The following is a 13,674-nucleotide window of genomic DNA, read 5'->3' on the forward strand; positions in this document are numbered from 1 at the left end:
GGGCAATTCCTCCGCCTACTCTGTATTTTACTCTCTTTAAATAAATCCATAAATCCACTCTTACTTGAAAATAAATAAATTCATAAATCCTATTAAAATAAACTGGTAATATAATAACATTTACATGACATTAATCATAAGCATGAACTGAGCGGGGCCTTTGATCGAAATGTAAATCGTTCTGCTATCTAATTTGAACTTCATGTTCTTGTTTCTCTATAAAATGAGTTTCAAGTGTCAAAATAGAATATTTTTGAACAGGTGTTATGTCACGGAAAAGCAATCATGGCCTCTTCAAACATATTTTATGTTTACTCAATCTGTAAATCGGAGTTTTCTGCCAGATACTAAGGAATTGCAACAGAATTTGAACTGACAACGGAAAGAACCAAACAGAGCTCCATTGTCTTTATCAATAATAGGGCTAGGGATAATAAATTAATCAATTAACCGAATTCTGTCGGTTTTTTTTTATCAAATCTCCTACGGCAATAATTTCAGGTGATGCAATCTGGGGCTGAGCACAGCTCTTGGGCACTCAGCCGCGTATAACAGGAATCCTTCATCCATGCACTCCTCTTCTGTTCAACAGGCTCCACCAACCATTCCTCCTGCCACAATTACACTCATATTTTCTTTGCCCCCGCCAAAATCTATTTTCTTTTGTTTTAATTCTTAGTTTCCCCCCTCGAAACCAAAGTCGATCTTGCAATAAATCGACGCACCTGGAATCGAACCCTAAGCAGATCAAGTTCTAGTTTCCACCTGCCGAATCGTCGTTTCTTGCCGAGATAAGCACCGATAAAAGCTCATTCGCTGAACAATTCACAGAAAATCAGAAAGATTTCCAAAGATCTGCCGCCGTCCACAATTTATGAGCAATCTTGCTCAGGGTTTGAACATTCAAAGTCCCCCAAAGTTATGATTTTTCTACAGTGCGAATGGGGATATGAGAAACGATTTAATAATATTTTTTTCTTTTGTCCTTGTTGAAGTTGAAGCATTACTTAGATTTAATCACATATTTGAAAAAGACTGAATTTGATTTTGATTCTATTTCGCAGAGGTAGGTTGAAAAAACCGGTATATTGAAATCAGAATGTTACTTCCTAAAATAACCCTGAAATTGGTCAAAATATTCAGAGCTAGAACCCTCGATATAGAGATTCCTAGATTCCTTCAACGGTCTCAACCCAAGCAGGAAAATGGAAGGGTTAGCATCTAAAAATGTGCCGGTAACAGTACGGCATATGGATGAGGCAGTTGGGGAATAGTTACATTTAAAAATATACTCTATTGGGTCAAGCTAATATTATGGAGCCATGTCATGTATTGAGCTTATATCATGCAAATAGACCCTGAGAATGATAAAAATGCAAAAGAAGAAAGAGAAAATCCTTGAGAAGGCCACCATGAATGCCACCCTGCCTTCTGATTGCTCTGTTTTTTTACAGCTGATGACCTGATATCATTTCACTTACAACAGCAGATGAGGGGTAAATTTCATAATAGCGAGTCCAAAATTTTCATCGTCCGGAAAATTCAAAATGCAAATTCATTGGAGGTTCTTCGAATTCCAACTGAAGCATTAGGTCAGATGATGTTACGTGGAGTGAAAATTGTCTTGGGTATATGTATGTCTCGCAAAATATGGAAGTAGCAGACCGTATCGCAATTGAGGATATATTAATACAAAATTAGGGCGATTTGCGGCAGAATTTTTTCTTTCAACGACTCGGTGAACTCCTGCGAGACGATAACATCGGAATCGTTAAAAAAAATATGAAGAATTATTGAAGACGGAAAATAAGGATTACAGGGGCTTTTGAAACTTTTTTTTTCAGAACGAAAAAGCTAGATATTGTATTGTATTATAGGAGAGAAACTTACACTCGTGACAGCCATGACAGCACTTTAAACTTGTAGCAAGCTATTTCAAAATGTTGGGAGGCTAATGGTAATAGGGATGCAATAATTATCAACAACACTGAGGTTAATTAATTATTGTTCAGGATTTCTTTTGAACTTTACCTTTCATCTTTATAAATAGAAATTTTGTTATTCATGAAAATAAATAAATAATATATTTTCATTCATAGATGTATGATATCCGATGCATGAAATTATGAAAGGGCTTATAGGCTCCAAGTATTGTAACCGACGCCATATGTAATGGCGTAGAATTAAAACATACAATATAAATTTATTTTGTTATTCATGAAAATAAATAAATAATATATTTTCATGCAAAATGTATAATATCCAATGCATGCAATTATGAAAGGGCTTAAAGGCTTCAAGTATGTCATATGTAATGGCCTGGAATTAAAACACACAATTTAAATTTTATTTACGACAATTGAAGTCATCATAATCAGCAAAAAAATATTTCAGTGGTTGTTATATAATTTACCCAACCACAAAAGATGAGGACTTGTAAAACAAAGATTTAGCTTATTGGAAATTTCATAATAGTTGGGCTATTCAGATCCCACTGACTGCAACCAACGTTTTGGGGACTCCCTCAACTGTGAGTTCAATTGTATAAAGTCTTTTTACATTTTGGGGACTTCCCCCCCCATTGTGGGTTCAACTGTATTAAGTCTTTCTACAGCTGACCACCCATGAGCCTCCAATCAACTACCTTAGCCAATGAATCCTTCTCTCTTGTAATTCTACTTTAGGCCTTCAATCAACTACCTTATCTAGTGAATTCTTTTATCCTATAATTCTACTTTAGAAACAGTGATGCCTCACATCCTCCTTTCCATCCATTAAATAGAACAATTTGTTACAAAAATGAAGAGATAATTTTCATGCACACAATCCATGTGTCATCATCATGCGAACTTCTATCTTTTTATTTTTATAGTTTAGTTTTATTTATTTATTCAAAACTTTTTTTTATTATTCATTATATTATTTATATATATTATTATCTTCTCACTTTTTATTATTATTATTATAATTATATTGATTTATTAATACGGAGCATTACAAACATATTCATATTCAGTTTTTTTTTTGGTGGAAGAATGATGTGTATTTGGATTACGCCAAGATAATAATTTTATAGTAGCATTGATAATAATTTTATAGTAGCATTGTTTCAAGTAGTTAGCATCCGACATTGTGTTAATCTATCTATGATACTTCGGTAGTAGATTTCTAGATCGAATCACAAACTTGCATAACTATAATAACACATTTAGAAAGATGGACCCATCGTTTAGATGTCGAGGATCTGAATGTAAAGTTGAAATCTAACTTGCTTAATGGTGCAGGTTGGCATGATGCTTAGGGGTATGGGCTTTAATAATAATACCTCAATATTTTTAGCATCTGGAAAAATATACAAGGCGGAGAAAAACATGGCACCACTGCAACAAATGTTTCCTCTCTTACAAACAAAAGAAACACTTGCATCTCCAGAGGAACTTGCTCCTTTTGAGGTACGTAAGTTTTCCTTGGGCCAAGGATACTCAAACTACCAAATCTGTATATTGTTGTTGTTCATGAAATATATGAGGGATATTTTGTGTATTGGTACAAGTTGTGAAACAATAAAATTCATGATTGCAGGGTTACTCATCAAGGATGGCTGCATTAGACTATACTGTTTGCCTGCATAGTGAAGTGTTTGTTACAACACAAGGAGGAAATTTTCCTCATTTTTTGATGGGCCACAGGAGATACCTTTATAAAGGACATGCCAAAACAATCAAGCCAAACAAACGCAAGTTAGCATTGCTTTTTGATCATCCAAAGATAAGGTAAATCTGGCTGGACAATTATTTAATGCTAAGCATGTAAATGCATCTTGCCTTTTCTGTTTTTCCAGCCCTTATATTATTTTCCTAAAGAGGCTTGCGATGTTTAAAATCCATGTTTAGAGAATAATGCACAACTGTTATTTATATACTCACGAGTGACCGATTCAGAATTTGAAAGTTAAGTTTCTTCCTTGTGAAGGTGAGGGTGTAGTGAAAAACTCACATTGCTTAAACACAAACATGATATGAGCTAATTGGTTGAGAAGTTGTTATGAAACTAAAAGTACAATGAAGTAGATTTGTATTGATTTGCTGCATGTCTCAAGTTAATTACTACATCTTTGGTCTCTCCTGTTGCAGATGGGAGACTTTCAAGCGACAGATGCAAGCCATGCGTCGCCACAATGATGTTAAAGGAATTGAATTCAGAAAGGTCAACGGTTCAGTATATACATTCCCCATGCCAGATTGTATGTCCCGTCAAAATTCGGGGAAACTCAGAAGTCCAAACATTGTGCATTGAATATAGGTTTGAGAAGCCTGGAATTTCTTATCACATTCCTGAATTTTCATCTAACGGTGCCTAGGGAGACATCGTCCTGTAATCTACCATGCATGATTTTTTGAATTTTCTACAATTTTAGTTCAATTGGATTGTGTTCAATCCATATCCATCGTGTATTCCTCCACATTTAGTGGAAGAAGTTGTAGGGCACATTGGCTCTATGGTTATTGTTACTTAGCCAGAAGAAGTTCAACATAATTAAATGAGATCGTTGTTTGGTTCTACTGTTGAAAACATTAATCAAGGATAATGGAACGAAATGCTGTTGTATTTGATTGTACAGATTTAATGAAATAGGACTCAATTACATTCTGAAGTGTTTAGTCCATTGTAATGTTGAATAATCGGTGCCCCCATATGATTTTGAGATTGTATCCTTTATCTATCTCGAGGGGGAAAGTTGAAAATGCATTGGGTGGGATTTTCAGCATAAACGACGTACAAATTTATCTATTGTGCTGTCACTATCACCAACAATGTTAACTTTTGATTGGTAGTGTGCCGTCACTATCATCAACAATGTTAACTTTTGATTGGTATTGAGTTCGGCTTTCTTCTCCCATTTTATGCGTTTACCCACGCTTCAACTTTAAAGTATTGGTGAGTAGTTTGAGCAAACTTACCATAAATGGGAAACTAGCAACAAAAAGAACCAGGATGATAGAAGAAACTCAGTGTGAAGGTTTCACATATATGAAATATATACAAAATTTAATCATTATTATTTTCAAACTTAATCATATTTATTTTTAAAAAATTAAAATTGAAAATAAGCTAATTGTTGGAATTATAACAAAATTATCTTCATTAGTACAAAAGGTTAGTTTAATGGGTTGTCACAAATATTAGACATTTGACTAGTTATGTGCTAGTGCATACCTTATTCAAATTTCCATGGGGTTAGTTTAATGGGTTGTCACAAATAGTAGACATTTGACTAGTTATGTGCTAGTGCGTACTTGGATTTTCTTGCAAAGTTTTCCTTGAAAAAAACACACAAATAAATGTCCTATTTCACTTTAAGTTACAAATCACATTGCAATACACAAATATACCTAATTTAAATCTCTATTGCCAGGCTCATTTGGTAGAGTGGTCACTGAGCTTGGGGCCACTATAGAGACCCTATTTTGTTCAACACCATAGCTTGGTGTTGTCTAGCATGTCTTGCAATGTATCAAGTGGAAGCTCATCATTTCCATAGAAATGTGAATTGCCATAATCCCACATCCTATTGTTTTGTTATGTACTCCAATTACTATTGAGATGATAGGGGTAGATTTGAGTGTATGAACACCTAATCTATTCCTAAGTAATTTTACTATGCTAAATCGATAATGTCATGTTAACTCTAGGTTTGTTCACATGTAGAGGAATTAGTGAATTATAAGTTAAAATTCACATTCTACAATAAATATTTGAAAGGACAAATCCAAAATGTAACTTGTAAGTGTTAGAGTTCCAATAAATATTGAAACTTGTAAGCTTACATAGCAATCTTATCAGTTGCGTTGTCAATGTTATCCTTATCTATTGAGTCATCAATCTTATCTTCCAGCTATTGTTAGAAGCCTCTATTGTTCCTATAAATTAGGCTACTGTATAACTCATTTTCTCAAGCAATGAAGTATGTTTCTCTTCATTCTTCATCTTGTGATCTCTTGGTAGAATGATTATATAGCTTTGTAGTTTGATTCTTGGGTATTTTAATACTCTTTCATGGTATTGGAGCAATACTGCGAAATCCATTCTCATCTTTTTTGAGATCTATTTTAAAGTTTTTAAGATCTAGTTTTGGTTCTAGATCTATTGGGATTTGAAGTTTGCTATTCAGTCCTTGAAGCTGCTGGAGAAGAGCGTGGAAGTTGTGGAGGCTTTGTTCGCAGTAAGTTCTCAAAGCTCCATTCATATTTGACATATTTTTTCCATAATTAATTAGCTTATTTTTAATTTTGCCCGTGATTTTTAAAAAAAGGAGAAAGGGTATTTTAATACTCTTTCATGGTATCGGAGCAAGTTGATCATGGTTCTAGATTTTATAAGTTTGTCTGCTTCGAGCCTTCCTCTGCTTCTTCTGTTATAGCTCATGCTGATTCATTGAGTAAGCTTTGGCATGAAAGATTTGGTCATCTCAATTATAGATGTTTGCAGCAGATGTACACTCAAAATTTGGTTTCAGGTTTTCCTAAGGTTTCATGCATTGACAAAGTATGTATGGGTTGTGCCCTTGGCAAACAACACCAAGATCCCTTTCCTAAGGGGAAAGCCTCAAGGTCAAAAGCACCTCTTGAGTTGGTGCATAGTGATCTAATGACATTTTCAACTCCTTTTTTAGGGGCCAAATATGCATTAACTTTCATTGATGATTTTTCATAGTACTCTTGGGTCTATTTTCTCAAGCACAAAAGTGAAGTCTTTGCAACCTTCAAGACATTTAAAACTCTTATTGAGAAACACTCTTCATGCTCCATTAAAAAGCTACGCATAGATAATGTGGGGAATATGCAGCAAGGCATTTCAATTTTTTTTTGCAAAGAGCATGTCATTCTTCATCAACATTATGTTCCCTACACCCCTTAGTGAAATGGTGTAGCTGAACGAAAGAATAGAACACTTAAGGAGATGGCTAATTGCATGATTCATTCCAAGAACCTGACACCTACGTTTTGTGCTAAAGCAGTTAATTGTGCTAATTACATTCAAAACAGGATGCCTCATAAGGCACTTCTAAATATGACTCCAATGGAAGCATGGACACATGAGATGTGTCTTCTTTAAGGGTATTTGGTAGTCCTGCTTAAGCATTAATTCCAGATAAAAAATGCAAATCCATGGAAATGAAAAAGTTAACAATCAATATTTGTTGGTTACTATGAGGACATGAAAGCTTATTGTCTCTTTGATCCTAACTCTAAGGAAGTTTTGTTTGGAAGAGATTTCATTTGATGAAAATATCAGTGCAGGATCATCTTCTTCCCCCACTACCTCATCTCCAATTGTTGATTATGGTTCTAATCATTGTGATGCTTTTATAGATTTGACAGAAGAAGAAAGCTCTACTGAAGTTCCTCAGCCAGAAGAAAATCTTCCATTAGTACCAGTAGAACTCGTACAGGAGCAGCCTGTTATGGATAATTCTTAAGGAGTCTTCTTAAGAGAAAGAATCCTGATAGATTTGGCTATAATGAAGATTATTTTATTTATCTAGCCTCAAATCAACCACAGTCTGAAGGAATCTCTCTTTTGAGTCATGCCATTTCAGAGGATCCACAACAATTTTTTGATGTTGTTGGAAAACTTGAGTGGGAAGTTGCCATGACAAAAGAGTATTCTTCTTTGATGAAGAATCATACTTGGGATCTTGTTCCTCTTCCAAAGGGACATAAGTTGGTCTGTTGCAAGTGGGTCTATAAAACCAAATATGTAGCAAATGGATCTGTAGACAAACATAAGGCATGTCTTGTGGCTAAGGGATTTTCACAGGTTGAAGGAATTGACTATTTTGAAACTTTTGCTCCTGTTGCCAAGATGGATTCTATTCGTCTTGTGCTTTCTCTTGCAACCTCCCAAGCCTAGTCAGTTTACCAAATGGATGTTAAGAGTGTTTTTCTGCATGGTGATCTACATGAGGAAATTTATATGGAGCAACCTCCTGGTTTTGTGTAGGATCATTCACTTGTCTGCAAGCTTAGGCGATCTTTGTATGGTCTCAAACAAGCTCCTAGAGCTTGGTATGAGAAGATGGATAGTTTTCTTCTTTCCTCAGGGTTCAATCATTGTCACTTTGATCCAATAGTCTACACTAAGAGACAGGGCTCTGATTTATTGATTCTAGTTTTGTATGTGGATGATTTGATCCTCATAGGAAGTTCTTCATCTATGATTCAAAATGTTAAGGAAGCATTGATGGGATAATTTGCTATGATAGATCTTGGTCTTCTACACTACTTTCTTGGCTTGCAAGTTCACCAATCTTCACATGGAATCACCATCTTCCTGCAAAAATATGCTCTTGATTTACTCTGCTTTTTGGCATGGCTAATTGTAAGCCTTCACCTACTTTTTTTCAGTGAGGGGTTATTCTTATTTCTAGTTGCACCACTCCTAGGGTGGATCCTACATTATATCGCTAACTTGTTGGCAGTCTACTTTATTTGACACACACTCGACTTGACATTACCTATGTAGTTGGGTTGGTATCTAGATTTGCTCAGGATCCTCATCAGAGTCACTGGAAAGTTGCAAAGCATATTCTCATATATATTCAAGGAACTTCTAATTTTAGCATTCAATACACTGTTGGTTCTCCTGAGCTTGTAGGTTTCACTGATTCTGACTGGGCTGGATCAGTGGATGATCGGAAATCCACCTCTGGATTTGTTTTCTGTCTTGGATCTGCTCTAATTGCTTGGTCCTGTAAGAAACAGTCAACAATTGCATTATCTACGACATAAGCTTAGTATAGAGCTACAGTTCTCGTAAGTCAGGAAGTCTTTTGGCTGCGACAATTATTTCTTGAGTTTGGCATTCAGCGGGATCAACGTACTCTCTTATGGTGTGATAATCAATTGCAATACAAATTTATAGAAATCTTGTGGAGCAGCAAAGGACAAAACGCATTGAGATTCATATGCACTTTATTCGCCAACTTATTCAAGATGGTGTTCTCAGCCTGGAATATGTACCCACTGAAGAACAAATAACATATATTTTTACAAAGTCCTTGGCATCACCAAGGTTTCTTCAGTTACGACATATGCTTGGAGTAAAGGAAGTTGTCCTTGGGGGGTCATCTTGAGTCCTCCTTCCTTTATCTCTTCATTTTCTTTCCTTCTTATGAAATGTTGTACATGGGTACCTAAAAAGGCCTAGTTGTCGGGACCCATTCTTTGTGTTTTTTTTCTTTATTCTCCTCCCTACGTTTCGCTTATGGGGGGGTGTTAGAGTTCCAATAAATATTGAAACTTGTAAGCTTACGTAGCGATCTTATCAGCTGCGTTGTCAGTCTTATCCTTATCTATTGAGTCATCAGTCTTATCTTCTAGCTATCGCTAGAAGCCTCTATTGTTCCTATAAATTAGGCTCATGTATAGCTCATTTTCTCAAGCAATGAAGTATGTTTCTCTTTGTTCTTCATCTTGTGATCTCTTGGTAGAAGGATTGTTTAGCTTTGCAATTTGATCCTTGGGTATTTTAATACTCTTTCAGTAATAGTCTTTGCCAACAAGAGCGTTGTGGCCTCTAAGCTCAACATAGACCTTAACACGCATACTTATATTCTTTACATATATTGAAGCAAAATTACACTTACATATTAGAAAAGTAAGTAACTTAATTTGTATCTTCAATGGTGTCCACCCACTTGAAAGGACAAATCCAAAATGTAAATTGTAATAGTCTTGGCCAGTAATAGTGTTGTGCCCTCTAAGCTCAACATAGACCTTAAGAAGCATAACTATATTATTTACACATATTGAAGCAAAATTACACTTCAGTAGTGGAAAAATAAGAAACTTAGTTTGTATCTTTAATGACGTCCATCCACTTGATGCAAACTAGTTTTCAATTCCAATTACAGTGGTAAAGGTTTCACAATCTAAGATTGATTTCCCTCCCAACCAATGCAAGCATTAAGATGGGTGATGCCCCTCTTGTAAGACCTCAACTCAATGTGAATACTTAAGGTCCATGCACCTATGGTTCAACGTAGAAAGAAAGTACACCTAAGTTTGGTGACAATAAAATGATGTTTCACTAGTTCACTAACCTCTACGACCAAATTTATTTGGGAATTTGTATGACGTTTCTGTGACATTATATGAGAGGTGCTTTGGAGAGAACTTGTATTGAGTTATGACAATTTGTCTTCCTCTACCTTTCCCCTCGCCTTTGGGTTGATGCTCACAATGGAAGGGTTGTTCATCGAGTTGAATTCAAGAGGAGCATTTCCTAAACCATTGTTTGGTGAACTACTTGTTAGCGATTGTCCTTGCCTCTATGTTGTGGTTTGTTCCCCAATGTTGCATTACTAGTGTGGGGGAAGTGTTCCATATGATCAATTCCTACCCATGTTGCATAGCTTTGTTGGGCTTAAATTTTAATATTATGGCCACCTCATTTTTGACATCATATCCTTCATTTGAACCTTCACTCCATATCGTTTTACCAATTCTATTGAAGAAATGGTGTTTAAATGATAAAGTTAAAGGTAAAATCTTTTATAAATTTGTTTTTCTCTTTTTAATTTACAAATGTTTATAAAAACGGTTCATTTTGGTTACTGATGAGTCAAATAGTCAAATCCTGCCATTACATGAATTTAACGATTAGGATTCCTCTAAAAAGTCCACATCGGTGAGAATGATTCTGACACTCGGAGGTTTATCCACATGATCATACTCATTTGACTTCCTCATAACAGTTCGCTCTAGAAGTCAAAGAACAAACAAGGTATAACAAATCCACGTATTATGCAAACCATTTTGGGAGCTACCACAATCTTCTCCAACAAGCTAAAGACCAGTGACTAAAACCCAGGAAATTGTAAACGCATTATCACTTTGAGGATATTATGCAAAGACTATTATCTTTCTATTGTATCACTTTATTTTTAGTATGAAATGCTGGATTGAACCTGTTTTTGGGCAACTCCGTTAAAAATTAACATTTTGTATAAAAGTTGATATATGAGGAAGATATAGGTTGGAGGAAAAGAGAGATTTTTGATACAATTATTATACTTTTTTATTGAACTTCTGGTTTTTATTAATACAAGGAGAATTTATGCAATCTGATATATAAGTTGTAGTAGTTTCTTGTAACTGTAATAGCAACAAACCAAGAGGCCCCCCTAGTATGGGTTGCATATGCTTTTGTTATGCATTTTCTTAGGCTTTATTACAATTTGTGTGATTTTTGTTCATAATCTTTGCGGTATATTTGAGGAGGGTGCTCCATTTTACCTGCAATTGTTTAGAATTCCTTGTAATCGTTCGTTTTAGTTTCATGTAGTGATCTTATAATCACACATGAATTCTTGTAATAATTACTCAATTTCCTGTAGTGATCCTGTAATCACACAGGATTGCACATAATTTATGTAGCATATGCTTTGTTTTCTTGTAGAAATTTAGTTATATTAATTTCTTTAGTTTGCATCTAGTGTATTTTTTAATTCAAATGACTAGAATAATTAGATATATTATGCCTAAAATAACAATCAAAAATCAAATTAGTTTTCATTTTAGAATAAAAGGAAGGTTATTGTTTTTTATTGAAATTTGTTTATAAAACAACATTGATTTCATTTAGATTATTTTTCACCACAATCTTGATCAGTTTTGACCAAAAATTATTTCATACATTGTATCTAGTGAGAGAATGTGATACATATTTTTGAGTTTGCAATTCTATGTCAACAAGTCATAATTGAATTTAAGAGTCTGAAAATCAGTGTAAGTTGAAATCAACTTTGAGATCTACTGTACTTGCTTTATGTTTGATTTTGCATAAGAAAGTAGTAAAAAATCTCGTTCACACATATTATGTTTCACCTCGAAGTTTACCTACCTAGATTGACAAAACTAGTGTTAAATAATTTATCCCACTTTCTGACTTGAAAAGCTTGGCCAATGTCTTATGGAACATTAGCATTCACAATATGATTGGTCATGATAAGTGAGTGGATTGGTTGGACGACAATCTAAAATGAAATCACTAAACCCATTTTCATTCACCCCAGATGGCAGGTTAAAACTCTAAAGGAACATTGGTTTATGCATGTCTTGTTATGCCTCAATTCAATCTTTATTCAATTGGGTGTGAACTAGTGGATCTCCAACTAACTAGTGAATTTCAATACTTGCATATGGGTAATGGTATGGTTTTCAAAATCTCACAACAATTCAACCAAAATTGTTTGTTGATGTATTAGATCATGAAGAACCAAGCCCTTCAAGGATGGATTTAGACAAACCAACCAAGGATGGGAGGTTTCCATCCATTTTCCACATAGTTAAGTGTTAAACACCAAAGGGGGTAGGGAATTGATAGGATAAATATTGATTCCCATTAAATATAATTATTAAAAAAATATTTAAGCAATAAATTCAACTATTAAACAACATTAAACAATTAAGTAAAATTATTTAAAAGTTATTTAATAATATTATAAAAGATAAAAAATTAAAAATGCCAAACTATTATTGATCAATGCATGTTAAGAGTTTGAGCTTTATGTTGAGACGAAGCATGGAGAAGGGTTGATTAACCTTTCCTTTGGATTGGAATTCTTGTCGAGTAAGATAATGAGCAAGGCTTGGTCAAATCTTCTTGTATATTAGTATTTGCTAAGGGAAAACACTTAGAGGGATGGGTCAACACTTCCTCTAGAATAATATTTTTGTCAAGGGGGGAGTTTCAAGAAGGGTCAACAAATCATTATTTAAGCCATTCTCTTCATTTATATTATTTTCAAGGGAGAGGTTGAATATGGGTCATTCAAACCTTCTTCGAGCTTAGTATTTTGCCTCTGAGGTTTCTCAAGGAAGGGTTAGTCGATCCTTTTGCAAGATTATTTTTTTCTTAGGATAAAAGAGGCTAGGGTTGGCCAATCCTAACCATTTTAACTTATAAATATTAATAGGTTGAAATTCTTAATCAACCTTATTTCATATAATGTTATAGTTGCATTTATATTTTTCATCATAGTTATACATGGTATGTTATGTTTAATAATTTTGAAAATGATTTTATATCAATTACTTCATATAAAAATGTTTATATCTCTTCAATTAATTGTGAATGAAAAATATCAATGCTTGTCGCTCTCAACAAATTCAAGAAGATTCAATTTTATCAACTAGTAGTGACCACAACACTGGAGAATTCACAAACAAATGATATGCTAAGTTAGACTAACCATCCAACTTTTACATAGATTTATGTATTTATTAAGTGGATAGAAACACTATTACTTTTATTAATGTGGTCGCAACTATAGTGGTGATCAATGAATACATTGTGTGTCCAAATTGAGGTAATTGAGAACAACACTTTTTTTCTACTACAAAATGACCTTATGGTTAGTAAACATCATCTAAATATAATAAAAAATTATTGTCACAAATGAGATATCTTTGTGTAAAACATGGTTGGGTTCTATCATCATATGATATATCAAATCGATAATGGAGAAATAAAGAAAGTGATTGAAAAAAGATATGTTGCCATTGTTAAAAAAAAAGTTTGTGACAAAAAACATATTTTGTATTGAAGTGATCCCTTTGGCTAGATTGCTTGGATATTTCCTTGAAAAAACATATTTTGTATTACATC

At 34.2% G+C, this 13,674-nt stretch overlaps 1 protein-coding gene across 1 annotated transcript in view; it reads left to right on the forward strand.

The window, feature by feature from the left end:
• The window catches only part of LOC149180510 (protein ESMERALDA 1-like), a 328,252-nt gene extending 323,591 nt beyond the window's left edge, over positions 1 to 4,661 (forward strand). Inside the window, exons 7-9 of the mRNA XM_089416147.1 lie at positions 3,285 to 3,452; positions 3,583 to 3,773; positions 4,134 to 4,661. Coding sequence (XP_089272273.1) covers positions 3,285 to 3,452; positions 3,583 to 3,773; positions 4,134 to 4,296 — 522 coding nt within the window. The 3' untranslated portion in view covers positions 4,297 to 4,661. The remainder of the gene's footprint in view (positions 1 to 3,284; positions 3,453 to 3,582; positions 3,774 to 4,133) is intronic.
• Positions 4,662 to 13,674: the final 9,013 nt, after the last annotated feature.

The sequence above is a fragment of the Pinus tabuliformis genome, chromosome 3_2, assembly GCF_031772625.1.
Source record: "Pinus tabuliformis cultivar Carrire ecotype Pingquan chromosome 3_2, CPIR1, whole genome shotgun sequence".
NCBI lineage: Eukaryota > Viridiplantae > Streptophyta > Pinopsida > Pinales > Pinaceae > Pinus > Pinus tabuliformis.